The sequence below is a fragment of the Aquarana catesbeiana genome, unplaced genomic scaffold (genome assembly GCF_042186555.1).
Source record: "Aquarana catesbeiana isolate 2022-GZ unplaced genomic scaffold, ASM4218655v1 unanchor236, whole genome shotgun sequence".
NCBI lineage: Eukaryota > Metazoa > Chordata > Amphibia > Anura > Ranidae > Aquarana > Aquarana catesbeiana.
This window is the reverse complement of record NW_027362664.1, coordinates 2,152,958-2,174,616: the sequence shown is the minus strand read 5'-3', so window position 1 is coordinate 2,174,616 and position 21,659 is coordinate 2,152,958. Positions and strand designations below refer to the sequence as shown.

General features: G+C 43.2%; 3 protein-coding genes across 6 annotated transcripts in view; all 3 read right to left on the bottom strand.

The window, feature by feature from the left end:
* LOC141121958 (uncharacterized) overlaps positions 1-21,659 on the bottom strand; it is a 266,794-nt gene that overhangs the window by 216,863 nt on the left and 28,272 nt on the right. The gene's annotated exons all lie outside the window — the stretch shown is intronic.
* LOC141121980 (uncharacterized) lies at positions 60-5,058 on the bottom strand. Its single transcript, XM_073611766.1, has 2 exons — positions 4,869-5,058; positions 60-3,366 (listed from the first exon to the last, which is right to left on the bottom strand). The coding sequence occupies exons 1-2, from the start codon at positions 4,930-4,932 to the stop codon at positions 2,288-2,290; spliced, it is 1,143 nt and encodes a 380-aa protein (XP_073467867.1). The 5' UTR covers positions 4,933-5,058; the 3' UTR covers positions 60-2,287.
* LOC141121992 (oocyte zinc finger protein XlCOF8.4-like) lies at positions 6,203-14,955 on the bottom strand. The gene is made up of 5 exons (XM_073611776.1): positions 14,758-14,955; positions 8,349-8,477; positions 6,627-6,761; positions 6,417-6,540; positions 6,203-6,300 (listed from the first exon to the last, which is right to left on the bottom strand). The coding sequence occupies exons 1-5, from the start codon at positions 14,842-14,844 to the stop codon at positions 6,203-6,205; spliced, it is 573 nt and encodes a 190-aa protein (XP_073467877.1). The 5' UTR covers positions 14,845-14,955.

Genomic DNA, 21,659 nt, shown 5'->3' with positions numbered 1-21,659 from the left:
TGAGTATTGATAACAATTTTCAGTTTGAACCTAAATTGCTTCTGGGGGGCGTATGGATCCAGAGATCTCCACAAAACCACTTCTGGATACCATCAAAGCTGCTTGTAAAGTTTGGAACTCTATTGTGGACCAGAAAAGAAAGAGATGGCGGCACTTCCAGAGAATGAAAACAGCTCCTTTTATTATGCAAAAATAAAAATGAAAGACATGACACACACACTCAACCCACGGAGCGTCAGCAGATGCGTTTCACACTCCTGTGCTTAATCCTCATAAGGTTTGTGGACCCAGGCAGGCACCCAGGATTTTTTGGCAGCTTAACAGCCTTTGGAGCAGTGCTCACTCCATTTGACTTTCTTATTGTGGACCAGTCTCACGGACTCTCTCAAGCAACATTACATTGCCTCTCAATACGTTCCTTGGAACCGCTTATACAGGATATCTCTTTGGCTGACTGGAAGTCAGCTGGCATCCATTCTCTGGCACACCTATAGTCACAATTCAACCTTCATTCTTTTCAAGACTTATGTACTTCCTACTCCATAAACACCTCATCATTTTACAAGCACCTTCAGATAAGTCATGCCCTGCATTGTTTCTTATTGTTTCCCTCCCTCCCACTTTTAAAACTCATGGACACCCCACCATCTCTCCATTTGGGAGTATCACCTCTTTATCATCTCCTTTCCCACCATTCTTCTCCACAAAAAAATGCTTCCATGGTTTCCTGGGCACTCGCCCTTCAATTATCAGCCACCCCACCTCAATGTTGCCTTGCTACTCAGTTGCCTCTTAAATATTCTCATTGTCTTTCTCATTGGGAATCCTTCCAGAAACTCTTACACAAGTGGTACTACACCCCAGACAGACTAGTCACCATATTCCCAGATCACTCCCCCTTGTGTCATGAAGAAATTGTGGCTCTGTCGGATCAATATAGCTCATGTTTGGTGGCATTTCCCATTCATCAACAGTTCTTGGTCTGCCGTTTTCTCATTGGTCTCCTCCATTACTGGTGTAACACTTAAACCTGACGCAAAACTAGCCTTGCCGAGAATAGGTCTTGGCCTTTCGAATGTCACACTATATGACACACCTATTTATAGCAGGTAAGTGAACTCTTGTTCAGAACCGGAAGTAAGCAATGACCCCTGATGGTTAAACCACTATCACAATTCTAAACAAATGTATCCTATTTGAATAAATCTTCACATGTTTTACAAGACAAATTTCTCCTTAACTGGTCTTCATGGATGCATAACTCTTCTTGTACCTTGTAAATATTGTCCGTCATCTCTGACCCACAATTATTATTTCAGCGATGGAATCCATCCCTTCCCCCGCATGTCCTACTCTGATTGACATTTGCCCAGATGTGAATAGATGGCTCTTTTCACATGATCACCTGGTGTCATACCTACTCTCTTATGTCTTCATTCCCCCTACTTTGACTTTTCCCCCCACAATTTCATTCCTTTTTGAGGATTTACTATGTTTGTAGAGTTTCTTATTTTAATGCATTTATTGTGCAACATTTTTATTCTTCTCTCTTGTACTCATTATTTCTTACAATAAAAGACATATTGAAATGGTTGGTTTAATATTATTGGTTTAAATAGTTCATGTTCTTCAATGTTCTTCAAGGGATCTATTCATAAAAAAAAATGGTGGACAAATGTGACAAAAATTCACCCAGCTGTGACAAATTCTAGCCATATTCTATTTCACACTTTGATTTGCTATGATGGTCAGCTCCATCTAGTGGCCATAATGAAAAATGTTTTCTGAAATATCTCAGTCAAATAACAGAACAATACCACATTATGGCCACTGGAAGGAAACAAGGAAATCAGTATAGCAAATAAAATACGGTCACTATTTATCATAGCTGGGCGAATGTTGGACACATTCATTTAACTCATTTTAAAAAAAATTGACATCTGCCTTTTTGTGAAAGCTTACACCACAAAATGTACTCAGCCAATGAAAGGCAATGACTCCATTTTTATTTTTCTACTGCTATCAATAGTCAACACGGTACAACACTTCATCCATGTCTTTGGTGATCTCTGATCTCCTTATCAACTGTTTCTTACATGATGAAGATCAGCCATGGAGTATATCTGAGGTGTATATCAGGGTGTGCTTCTTCCCCACATGAGAGCTGTGATGTCCAACAACGTTCATATAGAAGACATTTCCCACACTCAAGACACGAATACACCTCGAGGGTTGTGTGGGATCCCTGATGTACAGGAAGAGAGGACTTCAGTGAAGAACAATTCCCTCACTCAGGACAGGAAAGTAGCTTCTCCCTCATGTGAGATCTCTGATGTTTGTAAACATCAGACTTCTGTGAAAAACATTTCCCGCACTCAGCACAGGAATGCGGCTTCTCCCCTGTGTGGCATCTTTGATGTCGGTAAAGATCAGACTTCTGTGAAAAACATTTCCCACACTCAGGACAGGAGAACGGCTTCTCCCCGGTGTGAGACCTCTGATGTTTGTAAAGATGTGACTTCTGTGAAAAACACATCCCGCACTCGGAACAGGAATACGGCTTCTCCCCCGTGTGAGATTGCTGATGTTTGTGAAGATGGGATTTCTGTGAAAAACATTTCCCGCACTCAGGACAGGAATATGGCTTCTCCCCTGTGTGAGATCTCTGGTGTGTGTAAAGATTGAACTTCTGTGAAAAACATTTTCCACACACTACACAAGAATACATTTTTTGCCCCGTATGCAATCTAAGATGTTTGTAAAGATTGGAATTCTGTGAGAAACATTTCCCACACTCAGGACAGGAATACGGCTTCTCCCCGGTGTGAGACCTCTTATGCACATTCAGTTTGGATTTAGAATGGAAACATTTCCCGCACTCAGGGCAGGGATATGGCTTCTCACCCGAGTGAGACCTCTGATGTCCATAAAGATGTGACTTCTGTGAAAAACATTTCCCGCACTCAGGACAGGAATACGGCTTCTCCCCCGTGTGAGATCGCTGATGTTTATAAAGATTGGACATCTGTGAAAAACATTTCCCGCACTCAGGACAGGAATATGGCTTTTCACCTGTGTGAGTCCTTTTATGCACATTAAGATCATATTTAGAATGGAAACACTTCCCGCACTCAGTACAGGAAAAGCTCTTCTCTGTTGGAAGGACGGCACCGTCCCTCACAGTCTGAGGTTCCTCAGGATAAGAGGAATACGATGGTCCATCTACACTGTGTGGTGCCGGATGGACATTTGAGGTAGTCGGGTTTTCTCCTGGACTATACTGTGTGATGTCCTCATCTTCTACTTTACAGTCTGGAGACAAAGTGAGACAATCCTCTGAGGTTTTCCTCATCTCCCGTCCATCTACTAAAATAGAGATAAAAAGATTATTACTAGACATGAGCAGATTGGTTCCCCTAAACCAGGACTCCACCCACATCAGGCAGCTTAGTCTCTGAGGATCTTACAATTCCCCCCTCAAGGTAACTAGTAAATGGGTCCTCTGATCTCCTACCAGTTCATTTCTTTATTCATGGACCTTAGTCAGAGAGTGAGGAAACAATGAGAACTGTTTTTTATAGGAGTGACAATGATGAGGGCATTATAGGACGAGTGTCCCCACCCCCTCTATCACTCATTGCCATCTTCCCCTTATTTAGTTCCCTCATTATCACTTTCTGTTTAAGGTTCCAAAGTTGTAAGATCTTATGACATTATTATGAGTGCAGTATGTCAGTTAAAATTCAATGTTTAATAAAAGTAAGATCAACTCACATTTTGTTGAGATATAATGTGCATGGCAGAAGTAGCTTGGGCTCCTGTAGTCCAGCTGGGCAGCGGTGGTGGTCAGCAGTTCCCAGCGGCTCCGAGGCTGAAGACGGTCACACAACAAGCACGTCAGCAGTGATGGACGGGAGGCATGGTCGAGCTCGATTTTGGAGCATGTGTGCTCCTACATCGGGCATATCAACATATGCCTGAAGAAGGAGCACGCATGCCCTGAACACGATCTCAACCATGCCTCCCGTCCATCACTGCTGACATGCTTGTTGTGTGACCGTCTTCAGCCTCGGAGCCACCGGAGCCACTGGGAACTGCTGACCACTACTGCTGCCCATCTGGACTACAGGAGCCCAAGGCGCCGCTCCTCTCTCTCACCCATATCCACAGAGTCTCTTCTGCTCTCTACAGCTGGCTGTCCACACTGATATAGACCAGAACCCCTAAACCCTGGTCTGGCCTCAGCAGTAAATGAACTTTGCCTACTGGCACACCTGGATGTTGGAACTATTCCCATATCGCACTAGCTGCGTTTCTAGCGCTTCATCTTTTTAAATTTTTATGACATTATTATAAAGATGTAAAAGTCTGTGCTCCAATCAAATCATCAGATATAAAATGTCCAGCTGGTGTAACTAAAGAGAATACATATTATGTGTATATATAGCAGTGGGTAGAGGGGAGAGAGCAGAAGTCAGGACTATGTCATGTACAACATATTGTATAAGATACAACAGATAGGACTATATAGTATCAGAATGATGTAATGTACAACATAGAGTATATAGTGTAGGGGTCAGGAGTATGTAATGTACAACAGAGTATATAGTGCAGGGGTCAGGAGTATGTAATGTACAACATAGAGTATATAGTGCAGGGGTCAGGAGTATGTAATGTACAACATAGAGTATATAGTGCAGGGGTCAGAAGTATGTAATGTACAATATAGAGTATATAGTGCAGGGGTCAGGAGTATATAAGGTACAATATAAATGATATAGTGTAAGGTTTAGGACACATAATATTGGTATTCAGTAATGAGTGGAAGTTTATTTGTTTACTTGAAATAAGTTTCAGAGGTTCCATACCACACAAGTGTCCTGTCTGAGATCTTGCTAGACCCGGGCATGAAGCAAAAGATCCAAAGCACATAACTCAGGTGCCTAGGTCCAATTTCTCCTGTAGTGAAAATGAACATTTTGCTGCCAGCTGAACCCCAGAATCTCCATAAATCCAGTCTAGATACATAAATTGTGTCTGCAGCACAGAGAAGGAAGATTATCCGAGAGAAATACAGGAATACAGGACGGGGAACACAGCTCAGGAAAGTGACCAGGGGATTACAGGCTGGTATCACCCAGTCCCCGCCCTACTCTGGACCAATCAGTGAGCAGTATGGGTGGAGGAATGTATTTAGTGTTAATGACCCACCTGTGCTGATCTCTGTAAGAGTGTCCTCCTTTATAATTAGCCTTATTATTCCATCCTCCTCCATAGACTGCTGATCATCCCTCACATATATTTCTTCTCCTTCTGCTTTAACCTCAAATTCTATATTGATTGGATCTCCACTCTAAATCAAGTAATAAATAAAAGAGATAATCTGTAATACATAAGCTTCAATATTGCGGCATTATATTTTAAAAAAATGAACACATCACTTCAAAAAGTCCATGTTCTAGATGGCCCAACCTTGTAACAGTGAGGAATGGTGTGATCTTCCTGTGTGGAATCCCGGGAATACAGAGGACGGGGACATCTCTCTGGTGGGTTCCTGGTATTAGGTGGCTCCATCATATCCTTGTGTCCTTCTGAAAACTCCTCCATCAATCCATACTCCTCATCCTCCTCTTTATACTCTTCTTTAATATCAATATTATCATCCCTGAGGTTTCCACTCTGAAAGATATAATGAAACATTATTTGTTATAAGCATTTTTTTTAAGAATCATACTTACCTACTAGATGTAGTTTCGCTCTGATGCTGCATCTGTCCCCACTGCCTCTGACACCGAGAACCGAGCAAATGAACACTGCCTATCACTCAGTTTCCATTGATCCGTGAGCAGAGAGCCGGTGACTGTCAGTCATCGGCTCTCTGCTCTTCCTCCTCGCATTCACTGGAATGCTGGGCTATGGTGAGAGCGGGAGTAGCCGGCTTGGGCTCTCATCGTTTTGCTAAGAGCCTGAGCCGGGTGCAGGCCAGTCATGTGGGTGGATTCCGACTTCATTCTCGTGATCTTGACTGAGCCTTGGCCGGCTCTATGATGTCAGCCAACAGCGGACTTCAGACAGCTGTCAGCTGAAAATGTATCACAGTAGTGCAGAAGGAACTGCACTTTTGTGATCCAAAGGAGAAACACAGCCAAACAAGCTTTGGCTGTTCTTCTCCTTTAACTACCAATAAGTGTTATTCTTCTAACTAATAATGTTTTGGATAGTTGTGATCTTCCTGTGTGGAATCCCGGGAATACAGAGAATGGGGACATCTCTCTGGTGGGTTCCCATTACTGGATCCATCTGTAGGAAACACACAAACTGACTGAATACATTGTTTCTATGTGTTTATCAGATGATGGGGGATCTAGGTGGACCCTCCGTACTGCTCTCTCCTTTACAATAAAGTCTCCTTTTACTCGGTGATGTGAGGGGCGGCTGATTGTCCATCATGACGTCCTTGTAGAGATCCTTGTGTCCTTCTAAATACTCCCACTCCTCCATGGAGAAATAGACAGTGACATCCTGACACCTTATAGGAACCTGACACACACAATGATACAGTCACCATCCAGACACATCCCTTGTCTGTTACTGGATAATGTCCCAGAATTCCCAGCACCGCTCACCTCTCCTGTCAGCAGCTCCATCATCTTCTTGGTGACTTCTAGAATCTTCTGCATGTTGTGTCTCTCAGGATTTAGGGAGTCACATGGAGGCACTGTGATGGTCATATGATCACCTGACTTCACAAGAGGAAATCTCTGTATTGAGGAACCAATAGGAATATCATGTTAGAATCCCAGAATCCTCCTCACCTCTCCGGTCAGGTCTGTGTTTTATTAATAGAGATAAAAGGAGCAATGTCATGTGACCTCCCAGAATCCTCCTCACTTCTCCAGTCAGGTCTGTGTTTTATTAATAGAAATAAAAGGAGCAATGTCATGTAACCTCCCAGAATCCTCCACACCTCTCCGTTCAGGTCAGCATTTTATTCATAGAGATAAGAGTGATGTCATGTGACCTCCCAGAATCCTCCTCACCTCTCCGGTCAGGTCTGTGTTTTATTAATAGAGATAAGAGTGATGTCATGTGACCTCCCAGAATCCTCCTCACCTCTCCGGTCAGGTCTGTGTTTTATTAATAGAGATAAGAGTGATGCCATGTGACCTCCCAAAATCCTCCTCACCTCTCCGGTCAGGTCTGTGTTTTATTAATAGAAATAAGAGTGATGTCATGTGACCTCCCAGAATCCTCCTCACCTCTCCGGTCAGGTCTGTTTTATTAATAGAGATAAGAGTGATGTCATGTGACCTCCCAGAATCCTCCTCACCTCTCCGGTCAGGTCTGTGTTTTATTAATAGAGATAAGAGTGATGTCATGTGACCTCCCAGAATCCTCCTCACCTCTCCGGTCAGGTCTGTGTTTTATTAATAGAGATAAGAGTGATGTCATGTGACCTCCCAAAATCCTCCTCACCTCTCCGGTCAGGTCTGTGTTTTATTAATAGAAATAAGAGTGATGTCATGTGACCTCCCAGAATCCTCCTCACCTCTCCGGTCAGGTCTGTTTTATTAATAGAGATAAGAGTGATGTCATGTGACCTCCCAGAATCCTCCTCACCTCTCCGGTCAGGTCTGTGTTTTATTAATAGAGATAAGAGTGATGTCATGTGACCTCCCAGAATCCTCCTCACCTCTCCGGTCAGGTCTGTGTTTTATTAATAGAGATAAGAGTGATGTCATGTGACCTCCCAAAATCCTCCTCACCTCTCCGGTCAGGTCTGTGTTTTATTAATAGAAATAAGAGTGATGTCATGTGACCTCCCAGAATCCTCCTCACCTCTCCGGTCAGGTCTGTTTTATTAATAGAGATAAGAGTGATGTCATGTGACCTCCCAGAATCCTCCTCACCTCTCCGGTCAGGTCTGTGTTTTATTAATAGAGATAAGAGTGATGTCATGTGACCTCCCAGAATCCTCCTCACCTCTCCGGTCAGGTCTGTGTTTTATTAATAGAGATAAGAGTGATGTCATGTGACCTCCCAGAATCCTCCTCACCTCTCCGGTCAGGTCTGTGTTTTATTAATAGAGATAAGAGTGATGTCATGTGACCTCCCAGAATCCTCCTCACCTCTCCGGTCAGGTCTGTGTTTTATTAATAGAGATAAGAGTGATGTCATGTGACCTCCCAGAATCCTCCTCACCTCTCCGGTCAGGTCTGTGTTTTATTAATAGAGATAAGAGTGATGTCATGTGACCTCCCAGAATCCTCCTCACCTCTCCGGTCAGGTCTGTGTTTTATTAATAGAGATAAGAGTGATGTCATGTGACCTCCCAGAATCCTCCTCACCTCTCCGGTCAGCAGGTAGATGATCTCCAAGGTGAAGTTTAGTATCATCTCAGTCATGTGACTCCGGTCCTCCTCCATCCTCATTGGTCCCGTCATTTGATCTATACAGGTCTCTTTGTAGACGGATAACTTTGGGAAATAAAAATAAGAATTATTTGGATGGTATTGGTCTCACAATAATAGGATGTGGATTAGGGGTCGACTGATATAGTTTTTTCAGGGCTGATACCGATACCAATTTTTCGGCTGCATTTCAGGCCGATAGTTGATATCAGGTGCCAACATTCTGCAGATTTAATGTTTTTAGTTTTACACTGTCCTTTTATTTTTATTTTATTATCACTTTTATTGCTGTCACAAGGAATGTAAACATCCCATGTGACAGTAATAGACAGTGACAGGTCCTCTTTATTCAGAGATCTGGGGTCTATAATGAATGTAAACATCTCATGTGACGGTAATAGATGGTGACAGGTCCACTTTATGGAGATATCTGGGGTCTATAATGAATGTAAACATCCCATGTGACAGTAATAGGAGGTGCCAGGTGCTCTTTATTCAGAGATCTGGGGTCTATAATGAATGTAAACATCCCATGTGATAGATTTTGAACTTAATTTGCTGGGCGATTGGGAGCCAGTGTAGGGACTGGAAGAGAGGGTTGGTGGACACTGATTGGGAGCCAGTGTAGGGATTGGAGGAGAGGATTGGCAGACATTGAGTGGTTGGTAAGGTGGATAAGTCTGGCAGCAGAATTCATGATAGACTGAAGAGGGGAGGAGACTATGGAGAGGCAGGCCAATGAGAAGGGAGTTGCAATAGTCAAGGTGAGAGATAACAAGGGAGTGAATGAGGAGCTTGATGGTTTCATTCGTTAAAAAGGGGCAAACTTTAGAGATGTTACGGAGGTGAATTCTACAAACTTTTGACAACGATTGGATTTGAGGCTAAAAGGACAAGTCAGAGTCTAGGATTACACCCAGTACCCTGGCATGAGGGGAGGGACTGATGGTTGCATTGTTGATTTTGATGGAAAAGTCATGGAGGGGGGCACGGGCGGCGGGGGAATATTAATAGCTTGGTTTTAGAGAGATTTAGTTTAAGGAAGTGGTGTGACATCCATGCTGATATGTCAGTTTGTAAGTTAGTATTGCGAGAGGAGACTGAAGAAGTGAGGTGAGGAGTAGACAGATAGATTTGGGTGTCATCGGCATATAAGTGGTATTGGAAGTCATGGCGTGGGTGGTTATAAAGTGACCAAGGGAGGAGGTGTAGATAGAGAGGAGAAGGAAGTCCAAGAACAGAGCTATGGGGAACTCCCACAGAAAGGGGCAACGGAGAGGAGTAGACTTGTGTTGGAGTTGTAGTTGTAGGTAACTGAAGGAGCTCTGTGATAGGTAGGCAGAGAACCAGAATAGAGCAGAATCTTGGAGGCCAATGGAATGAAGTTTATTGAGAAGGAGCGTGTGGTCAACAGTATCAAAGGCCGCAGAGAGGTCAGGTAGTAGAAGTATGGAGTAGTGGCTGATGGGTTTAGCAGTAAATCGTTAGTGAGTTTCAGTAAGGCAGTTTCTGTGGAGTGCTGTGAGCAAACGCCAGACTGTAAGGGGTCAAGAAGGTTATTTTCACTGAGGTAGAAGCTAAGACGGTTGTAGACTAAGCGTTCTAGAAGTTTAGAGGTGAATGGGAGCAATGAGATGGGTCTTAAGTTGTTCAGGTTGGTGGGGTCCAGTGAGGGCTTTTTAAGTATGGGAGTGATCTGCGCATGTTTTAGAGGGGAGGGGAAGGTGCCACTAGAGAGGGAGAGATTGAAGATGTGAGGGAGGGAGCATAGGTTAGAAGAAGAGGGTGACCATAGTAGTTGTGAGGGAACAGGATCCAGGGGACAATTGGTTAGGTGGGAATCCGAGAAAAGTTTTGTAACCTCTTCAGTAGTAGCCAGTTCAAAAGAGGAGAGTACTGTTAGGCAAGGTATGTTGGGTGGGGAAGACGTACGCACAGTGGAGGTGTCCTCACGAATTGCATCAACCTTGTCTTTGAAGTGATTGGCAATCTCTTGGGCAGTGAGTGACTTAGTGGGTAGAGGGAGTGGGGGACGAAGCAAAGAGTTAAAGGTTGAGAAGAGCCGACGGGGACTGGATGACAAAGAATTATTAAGAGAGACAAAGTAGGCTTGCTTGGCAGCATGGAGGCAGGAATTGTATTTTAGAAGGGCAGATTTATATAGGGTGAAGTCTTGCAGGCATTTGGTTTTACGCCACCGTCATTCAAGAGCACGGCAATGTCTCTTGAGATTTCTAGTGTTGTCAGTTTACCAGGGTTGTAATGGTTGGGGCCTGATTCTGCATGTGGTTAGAGGAGCAAGTGCATCTAGCGATGATGAGAGTGAACTGTTGTAGACAGAGGTGGTCAGGTCAGGACAGGACAGGGGAGAGATCATGTCATATAGGTGGTCAGTAGCAGAATAGAGAAGAGAAGGGTTAAAGTGGTGAAGGTTCCTACAAGTAATCGTTTAATGCTTGGAGGGATGGGTGGTTGGAGGCAAGGCTACAGTGAAGGTAATGAGGTTGTGATCAGAGAGACGAAAGGGGGTGTTGGTAAGGTTGCCAGGGTTGCAGAGATGGGAAAATACAAGGTCAAGGGTATTACCGTTGCAGTGAGTGGAAGTATGTGTCCATTGGGTTAGGTCAAAAGATGAGGTTAAATTGAGAAGTTTAGCTGTAGTTGGGCTGTTAACATTGACAGGAATGTTGAAGTCACCAAGAATGATCGTGGGTATTTCAGAGGAGAGAAAGTAGGGTAGCCAGGCAGCAAAGTCATCAAGAAAGTGCGATACTGGTCCAGGAAGCCGATAAATTGCTGCAATCCTCAGCGAAATGGGAGAAAACAGACGAATACAGTGCATCTCGAAACAAGAGAGGGAGGGATAGGAAGGACTTGGAAGGTGCTTTGTGGGGATAGAAGGAAGCCAACTCCACCTCCTTTCTGTCTGTTGGGTCTGGGGGAGTGAGTCCAATGGAGGCCACCATGGGATAGGGCAGCGGGAGAAGCTGAGTCAAAATTTTGAAGCCAGGTTTCTGTTATGGCGAGTATGTTAAAGCCATGAGAGATGAAGGATAAATGAATGAATGATTGATTTGTATAGCAATGCAAATGCGAACTGAATCGCCTCAAGGTGCTAGATCCGTCCTGTGTTGTCCAGCTTCTTAGAAGAGGTAGGTCTTGAGTTTCTTTCTGAAGGCATGGTTTTCTTCCATGCGAATGTGAGTAGGTAGAGCATTCCATAGCCGTGGTCCTTGGACTGCGAATCTTCGTTCTCCCTTTGTTTTGTAGCGGGGTTTTGGAATAAGGAGGAGGTTTTGGTTAGAAGATCGAAGAATGCGATTGGGTGTGTAGCGTTTTATTTTCACGCATAGGTATTGAGGAGCGTTTCCTTGTACACATTTATGGGTGAGGCAGAGGGTCTTGAAAGTGATTTGATTCTTTACGGTTAGCTAATGTAGGCTCCTCAGGGAAGGGGAGATGGATTCCCAGGTTTTTTTCCTGTTAAAAGTCTTGCTGCCATGTTCTGGATGAGTTGTAAGCGCGCAAGCTGATATTGGGGTAGTCCTATGTAGAGGGAGTTTGAGTAGTCGAGTCTGGAATTGATGATTGTTCCAACTACTGCTGCTTTGTCCTCTTCTGGGACAAAGGGGATGAGTCTACGTAGCAGGCTGAGGAGATGTGAGATCCGCTGACTACTGATCCTATTTGTGCATCCATTGACATTTCTGAGTCAAAAATGACTCCGAGACTCTTGGTTTTGGTGCTTGGAGAGATGGTCTGTCCAAAGATGGTGGGTGGTGTCCATGGGGTCTTAGTTTTGGAATTTTGGTTTGCGTGTAGGAGAAGAAGCTCTGTTTTTGATCCATTGAGTTTAAGAGAGCTAGTGGTCATCCAGTCGTCTAATAAAGTGAGGCATTTTTCTAGTCGCTGATGATGGTCTTTTTCTCCAGTGATGGGAAAGTAGAGTTGGGTATCATCAGCGTAAGAGTGGAAGCAGAGGTCCGATTTTCTGATGATTTTGAGGAGTGGGCGGATGTAGATGTTGAAGAGCACTGGTGACAAGGTTGAACCTTGAGGGACTTCACAAGAGATTGCGCGGGTTTCAGAGGTGAAAACTCCTAGTTTCACTGTTTGAGAGCGATTTCCTAAGAAGGATGCGAACCATTATAGATCTGAATCTATGACTCCTGCTACTTCTGTGAGGCGGATGAGTAGAGTATTGTGGTCCACTGTATCGAACGCTGCACTGAGGTCCAACAGTACCAGGAGACATGATTCTCCAGCATCAGCTGCTTTGAGGGCGTCGCCCCATATTTTGAGAAGTGCTGTTTCTGTGCCATGGCCTGGGCGGAAGCCTGGTTGCAGAGGGTCCAGGAGTTTGTGTGTGTCCAGTAGGTGTTGTAGCTGTTGTACTACTGCTTTCTCGATAATCTTGGAGATGGTGTTAAGGCTTGTTATCGGTCTGCGATAGGGTCCTTAGGGTCGAGGTTGGGTTTCTTTAGGAGGGGTTTGATGATGCCATGTTTGAGGGCGATTGGAACAGTCCTTTCTTTGAACGACTGGTTTATGAGGTGTGTTATAGTAGGAGCCAAGATGTCGGAACATTCTTTCAGGAGTTTTGTGGGAATGATGTCGTTTGGTGATATGCTGTCTCTGAGGCTTCTGATGATGTTTTTGGTGGTGTCAGTGGTGATTGGGATCAGCGAAAAATTCAGTGCTTGTGTGATGATCATATCGATTTTTTCTTTTTGCTTTAGTTGAATGAGGTTGGTTGTTTTTTTCTGTTGAATTGTTTTCCGGATGTTGTTGATTTTGTCGAATAAAAAAATCCGATAACTCATTGCAGAATTCTTGGGTTTCGTTTCCTGGGGGCTCTAGGCAGGTAGGGTTCATAATCTTGGTGACTATTTTGAAGAGTTCCCGAGGGTGGTTTAAGGCTGTTGAGATGGTGTTTGAGAAATGTTCCTTTTTTGCTTTGAAGATTGCTTTGTGATATTTCTCCGTGAGTTCTTTGTAGTCTGTGTGGTTTTCCATGGTGGAGTTTCTTCTCCAGGCTCTTTCAGCTCTTCTGCGTTCCTGCTTTAGTAAAGTAAGAGTGCCATTAAACCATCCAGAGTTTGTTTTGCAGATGTGTGTTCTACGTTTTGGAGCCACTGAGTCTGCTGTTTGTAGTAATGCCTTGTTTAAGGAGTTGAGTGTTTGTTCAGTTGAGTGGTTTAAGTTTAGCATTGCTATTTTGTTTGATAATGTGGTTTTGAAGAGTTCGGAGTGTAGTTTCTTCTGAGATCTTGTCCAGCGTGTTGTAATTGCCTGTTTCCGTTAAAGAGGTCTTTATCTGGCAAGCTGCAGGACCCTTGTATGTTAGAATGAGCATTTGTCCTCGTCATGCTGTTACCATAGACTGCTGTCTGTTGGGCTGGACCTTGTAGTGCACATTACTGGTGTGTGATTTTTATTTCAGTGCTGGTAGGAGGACAGCAGGGGGGAGGGGTTTGTTCTCTTGGTCTATTTTGTATCCTGTAACATATTTCTAGAACGGTGAAATGGTGAGGTGAAGGCTTCCTTCACTTGCTGGCAGAAGGTCTTTAAAAGAGAAGTATGATTTTTTTTCTTTCAGATTCATACTTACCTAGGTGGATGCAGCATCGGTCCCCCGGCGCCTCTTCACTGAGAACCGATCGATCTAACATCTGCGATGGCTCGGTTCTCACAGCTCTGCCCCCCGCACTCACTGGAGATGTGGAGGGGTGGGGAGCGCCCGTCTCAGTCTCTCAGTGGCTCGCTGAGAGGCTGAGATGGCCATCAGTCCAGGGACCTGGAAGATCCAGACTTCATTGTGGTGATGATGCGGTGCCTGGACTGATTCCAGTGATGTCATCAGAGAGAGGACTTCATCCCGCTCTCTGCTGAAAACAGATCACAAAAGTGCAAAACAAATTGCACTCCTGTAACCCATAGGAGAAGCCCAGCCAAGAGATTTCAAGCTGGACTTCTCCTTTAAGGAGGTGAGAAAAGTATGTGCAGGTGGGGTGAGAGGACCATCAGAGACCAACAGCCTGTGTAGTGTAATAATTGTCCTTTGTAGGCCATGTATGGTCAGGATGGTCATTGTCTTGTCTATTTATTGTCAGTGATGTTTGTTTAGAGGAACATATTACTAGAATTTATCTCCAAAATGAAGAAAATGTTCCGGCCCCATAAGTGGGGAAATGTTCTAACCCTGAAGGGGTTAATCGAGGTTTCCACACTATATATGTGTGTATCATCATCTGCTGGAGATAAAAGACATCACAGTGACTATGGAGGAAGAGGACGGACATGACGGGGGGTTACTGGGTGTAAATAGAAAATAAGATCTTATTACCTCGTCTGCTGCCACTTCCAGCAATGTCTTCTCTCTACTTCCTCCCGACTCACCTCTCACCCGGAACTTCCTGTCTGTACCTGACATCACTTCCTGTTTTCCATAGAGACTTCCTGTCTGGGTAGAAGTAAGATCACCATCTTGTGGAGTTCAGAGGAATTGCAGCCCCAAGAAACTTCTCATAATAACCATTCCTGTATAACAGGGCAAAGTTAAAAACATAACTCCCCAGGGGCGTGGTCAGCCGAGGAAGTGAATGGCTGCACTGTAAGGGAGCTCCTCTATCACAGACTCTCCTGAGCGGACTTCAAAGCGACTTGTAAGCCCTGAGAGTTATATACCTCCACTGGAGATCAGCGGGAACACGAGGATCATGTCAGCCAAGTGGAAAAGGAGAGAGGGACCCTGCAAATTAAATGCTTTCTGTAGCCCGGCCGGTATACAGAGAGACCAAGATGGCACCAGCCCCTCCCCTCCCTGCAACACAGAGAAACATGCTGCAGGCTCAGAACAAGAAGGAGACAAGGACTTTACCCCACAGTGCCACAGCAACACTGATTCCCAGGATGATATTCTGAGCCCAGTGAAACAAAGAAGAAGAATCTCTTCTAATGAAGGTAAAACCACCAAAGCTCCCTCAGACCACAATTACACTCTAGAATGCAACCCTTATGATGATAAACTAAATGCCATACCAACAGCAGGGCATCCCATACTAGACACAACTATCAAAGATATGATAATGTCTCTAAGGGGTGCTCTACAGCATGATATGATAAACTTTATGCATAAATCTAAGGTAGAGATTGAGGCACTGGGTGAAAGAGTGGACTATATGGAAAATAAGATGTGCGACTTTACCTCAGCACACAACGATCTAGTGTACTCCCACTTTGAACTACAGTCAAACTACATTCATTGAAGACAGAAGTAGGAGAAATAATATAAAATTCAGAGGAATACCAGAAAATGTGAAACCAGCGGATCTGAAATGCTTCATTAAAAAAATGATTGCAGAGCTAATTCCATCAATTCCACAACAAGAGCTGGAAATTGATAGAGCCCACAGATTGCCTAAACCGCATCATATTGCTGAGAAACTACCGAGAGATATCATAGCCAGAATTCATTTTTTTGGAGTAAAAGATCAACTCATGCAATATGCACGCCGCCACTCACCTCTCCCTGACCCCTACGCAGGTATAATCCTGTACTCAGACCTATCTCAAGCCACAATCTTAGCTGGCAAAAACCTAAACTCAATTATGAAGATCCTGCGTAACCACAGTGTGATTTATAAATGGGGATTTCCCACAAAACTACTTGTGGACTACAAAGGTACCTCTTACTCAATCAACAGCCTGGACCAAGGCCTGAAAATACTATGTTCTTGGGGGTTAAACCCCAACATAGAGAACAACAGAATGGATACTAATACCCCTTGACCAATCTCAAGACTGGAACAAAAAATCCTAAAAGGGCAAGATTTAGAAAAAAGAGAAAGTCCAACACTTTTAAATAATTTGTACAACCACAAGTTCCTTCCAAGTTTAAACCTCAGGTTTCTAATGAAGCTTAGGGAAGCCAGACCTCGGGGAATTCTGCACTAATCCCGACAACCCCCTGACTAGGAGTTCATGTTACTGTACACTGGAGTTCCATCACAACTCCACTTCTTTTTTTCATGTTTTTACTTCATTTTGTTAAATGACTTTCCCTATGTTTTTTTCACTTATATACTTTACTTAATACAACACCTCCATCTACTGGAGGAAAAGTATAACTGCACCGTCAAGTTGTGTTTTTCCACATTTCAGCAATCAACAATATACAAATATGATACTACACCTCAGCATCCACCCTTATACCAGTAATGACTCTTAAACTCATGTCAATGAATGTGAAGGGCCTAAATAGCCCATTCAAACAGAGATCTCTATGGTCAGAAGCCATTAAATTCGGGAAGCGACGTCATTTGTATCCAAGAATCGCACTTTACAAAGGATAACCCACCAAAATTCAAACACCATAAATTTCCAAAAATTTTCTTTTCCAGTTATATTAAATAAAAAAAGGAGTGATTACAGCTATAAAAGACACAGTTTCCTTTCAACAAATTGATATCAAAACTGATACCCAAGGAAGATTCATAATTCTGGTAGCTTCAATTGACAACACGGTATACACAATAGTCAACATATATGTTCCCAACAAAAACCCTCACCAATTCATCAAGAAAGTGATCAAGAAAACAAAGAAAATACAGAAAGGACACCTCATTATTTGTGGAGACCTTAATGCTCCAATGGACCTGTACATGGACACATCCAAGAAAGGGAAGAATCCTAGAAGAGGACTGGCCAACATCTTCTCAGCCGAAGATATATATGATCCCTGGAGATGTTTACACACCACAGAAAAAGACTTCACTTTTTTTTCCAACGTTCACAAATCATATTCCAGGATAGACTATTTCATCACAGACAAATATCTCCTCCCAAAAATAACCAATGCTAACATTCACAATTTAACGTGGTCAGACCACGCACCAATTACACTAGAAATTAAATCAAACCAAATCTGCCCCAATAATCATTTATGGAGAAATAACACATTTATTCTATCCCAGGAGAGGTATCGGTCTGTGATGAAAAAAGCCTAGAGGAATTTTTTGTACTGAATGATAAAGACTCTGTTAATAATTCTACACTATGGTGCTCTCACAAAGCCTACGCCAGAGGCCTGCTAATACAAATAACCACCAGGAAAAAAAAAAGTAGGAACAATAAAATAAATACTATTCTAAATCCAATTTGGAAGAACTACATAAAAAAAAGCCCCAAGACTTAAATTTATAATGCCAACTTAGTAATCTAAGAGCTGAACTCAGATTTGCTCTAATTGCTGATCACGTTAAATATTTAAAAAAATTAAATTTGAAATATTACTCTCAAGGAAACAAAGCGAGTAAACTACTAGCTTCTCAACTGCGCCAACATCAACAAAAAAATAACATTCCTAAACTAATCCACCACAACTCAAACAAAGTAATAATCAACCCACAAGAAATTGTAGACACATTTGCACAATACTATGAAGCGTTATATAACTTAAAAGATGACAAAAATACCCCTCAACCTGACACCAACAAAATTAAAGCATTTTTAGAAAACGTTCATCTCCCCTCCATCGACCCCATATCTCTAGATCAGCTTAATAAACCAATTTCCAATGAAGAAATCTCAAAAGTCATAAACGAACTACCAAAAAATAAAGCACCAGGAGCGGATGGCCTATCAGGAGAATATTACTCAGCCTTTAACCACTTCCCGCCCGCCCTATAGTGGATTGACGTCCAGGAAGTGGTTCCGTTATCCTGACTGGGCGTCATATGACGTCCAGCAGGATAACATGCCGCCGCGCGACAGCCTGATACACCGCTACACCGATATTGGTAAAGAGCCTCCGGCGGAGGCTCTTTACCACGTGATCAGCCGTGTCCAATCACGGCTGATCACGCTGTCAATAGGAGGAGCCGTTGATCGGCTTTTCCTCACTCGTGTCTGACAGATGCGGGTAGAGGAGAGCCGATTGGCGGTTCTCCTGACAGGGGGGGTGTGCGCTGATTGTTTATCAGCACAGCCCCCCCTCAGATCACCACACTGGACCACCAGGGATCGCCACTAGGACCACCAGGGAAGGGGCAACATGTGGATGGCCAGGTATGTACCCCATGGCCATCCACATGTGCCCAATCTGTGCCAATCAGTGCCCACAAATGGGCACTGATTGGCACCATTATATTTTAGTTATGCCCAGCAATGCCACCAATAAATTTTATCAGTGCCACCAATCAGTGTCATCGGTGCCACCTGTCATTGCCCATCATTGCCACCTGTCAGTGCCCATCTGTGCCCATCAGTGCCCACCTATCAGTGCCCATCAGTGGCACCTATCAGTGCCACCCATAAGTACCCATCAGTGCCACCCATATGTACCAATCAATGCCACCTACGAGTGCCCATCAGTGCCACCTATGAGTGCCCATCGGTGCCACCTATGAGTGCCCATCAGTGCCGCATACCAGTGCCACCTATCAGTGCCCATCAGTCCCACCTATCAGTGCCGACTATCAGTGCCCATCATCAGTGCCACCTCATCAGTGTCACCTCATTGGTGCCACCTCATCGGTGCCCATCAGTGCCGCCGTATCAGTGACCGTAAGTGCGGCAATATCAGTGCCCGTCATTGAAGAAGAAAACGTACTGATTTACAAAAAATTTTAACAGAAACAAAGAAAAACTTGTTTTTTTTTTTAAATTTCGGTCTTTTTTTATTTGTTGCGCAAAAAATAAAAACCACAGAGGTGATCAAATACCACCAAAAGAAAGCTCTATTTGTGGGAACAAAATGATAAAAAATGTGTTTGGGTACAGTGTTGCATGACCGCGCAAATGTCATTCAAATTGCGACAGCGCTGAAAGCTGAAAATTGGTCTGGGAGGGAAGGTGTCTAAGTGCCTGGTATTGAAGTGGTTAAAGACACCTTAATCCCATACCTACCCAAATTGTTTAACCAAGCAGCAAATTCAAACACTTTTTCAAAAGAACTTCTAGAAGCCATATAAATAACATTACCAAAATCAGGAAAAGACCCCACGTCCCCCTTAAATTATAGACCCATATCTTTATTAAATTCTGGTCTTAAAATATACGCCAAAATACTGGCCAATAGAATAGTCCATATAACCCCCTTATTAATGAAACCCGACCAAGTAGGCTTTGTCAAAGGTAGGCAAGCACCCGACAGCACAAGAAGGATGTTAAATATTATCAACCTAATACACAATGACAAAACACCCTCTCTACTACTAGCATTAGATGCTGAAAAAGCATTTGACAGAATGCATTGGGAATATATTTCACAAACTCTAACCAAATTTGGCTTCCAAGGATTCATACACTCTGCCATTATGGCATTATACACCCATCCCACTGCAAACATTTTCTCAACAGGTATGCTATCTAGAAATTTCTCTTTAACCAACGGGACTAGACAGGGTTGCCCCTTATCCCCACTAATATTTTCCCTAGCGATAAAACCTTTAGCAGAATATACACGCTCTTCCCCAGAAATCAAAGGTATTACCATTAGCCAAGATTAAGGATGAGCCGAACACCCCCCGGTTCGGTTCGCACCAGAACTTGCGAACAGACCAAAACTTTGCACGAATGTTAGAACCCCATTGAAGTCTATTGGACTCGAACGTTCAAAATCAAAAATGCTCATTTTATAGGCTAATTTGCATGGTATTGTCCTAAAAAGGGTTTGGGGACCCGGGTCCTGCCCCAGGGGACATGTATCAATGCAAAAAAAAGTTTTAAAAACTTTTAAACTTTTAAAGAAGTGATTTTAATAATGCTTAAACTGAAACAAGATTCGCAGACCCCCACAACCACCGGCCAAGGGTTGTGGGGATGAGGCCCTTGTCCTCATCAACATGGGGACAAGGTGCTTTGGGGCGGACCCCAAAGCACCCTCCCAATGTTGAGGGCATGTGGCCTGGTATGGTTCAGGAGGGGGGCGCTCTTTCGTCCCCCCCTCTTTTCTTGTGGCCTGCCAGGTTGCGTGCTCGGATAAGGGTCTTGTATAAATTTTGAGGGGGACCCCTACGTCATTTTTTTAACATTTTGGTGCGGGGTTCCCCTTAATATCCATACCAGACCTGAAGGACCTAGTATGGAATTTAGGGGGACCCCACGCCATTTTTAAAAAAAATTTTGGTTCGGGGTTCCCCTGTGGGGAAATCCCATGCAGTTTTTATCAATGAACTTTTATGTGTATTGTCGGACCGGCAATTCATTAATAGCCGCGAGTAGTTTTTCGTTTTTTTTCCTTTGAAATGTAATTTTGCTGTCAGACTGTTCTAAACACGGGAAACATGCGCCCCTTTACAGGCATACTATAGACACCCCCAGGTACAAAATTTAAAGGAATATTACACTTTTATTGTTTGACTTTAAGCATTATTAAAATCACTGCTCCCGAAAAAATGGCCGTTTTTAAAACTTTTTTTGCATTGATACAAACACTTTTTATGACAATACCATGCATATAAGCCTTTAAAATTAGCACTTTTGATTTCTCCCATAGACTTTTAAAGGGTGTTCCGCAGCTTTCGAATTTGCCGCAAACACCCCAAATTGTTCGCTGTTCGGCGAACTGGCGAACAGCCGATGTTCTAGTCGAACATGAGTTCGACTCGAACTCGAAACTCATCCCTAGCCAAGATGTACACAAATTGGGCTTATTTCCCGATGACATAATACTGACACTAACAAAGCCTGAAATTTCTTTACCATCAAAAATTACAGCACTAGATAAATTCAAAGAGGTGTCATACTACAACATCAATCAAAGTAAATGTCACATCCTACCTATGAATAAAAAAAATGAAAAAAAACCTAGAGTCGCATTCTCAATCCTCACCACCACTAAAGCTAATGGAGGAATGAATCTACCAGATGTCAAGAACTATTACTATGCATCCATTTTAGACCAGATGAAATATCGGTTCTACCCTAAAAAAGATAAATTATGGCTAAACATAGAACAAGAATCTACTAAAAATTCTGACTTATATGCACTAGTAATAGCTACAGCCATTCTCCCTAAAGTAATCACTCCAAATCTACTGAGTATTAAAACTACATTATTTGCTTGGAAACACATACTTTCTAAAACTAGACATAAAAAAAAAAAATCTAAAATATGCCTCCCTACAGAAATGATTAACTATTGCAGAATCCGCTTTTCAGTAGATGAATGGATCAAACAGGGAATCAGATTATATAAAAATCTACCCTTCAACCTTATGGAAGCTATTATGCCCCGTACACACA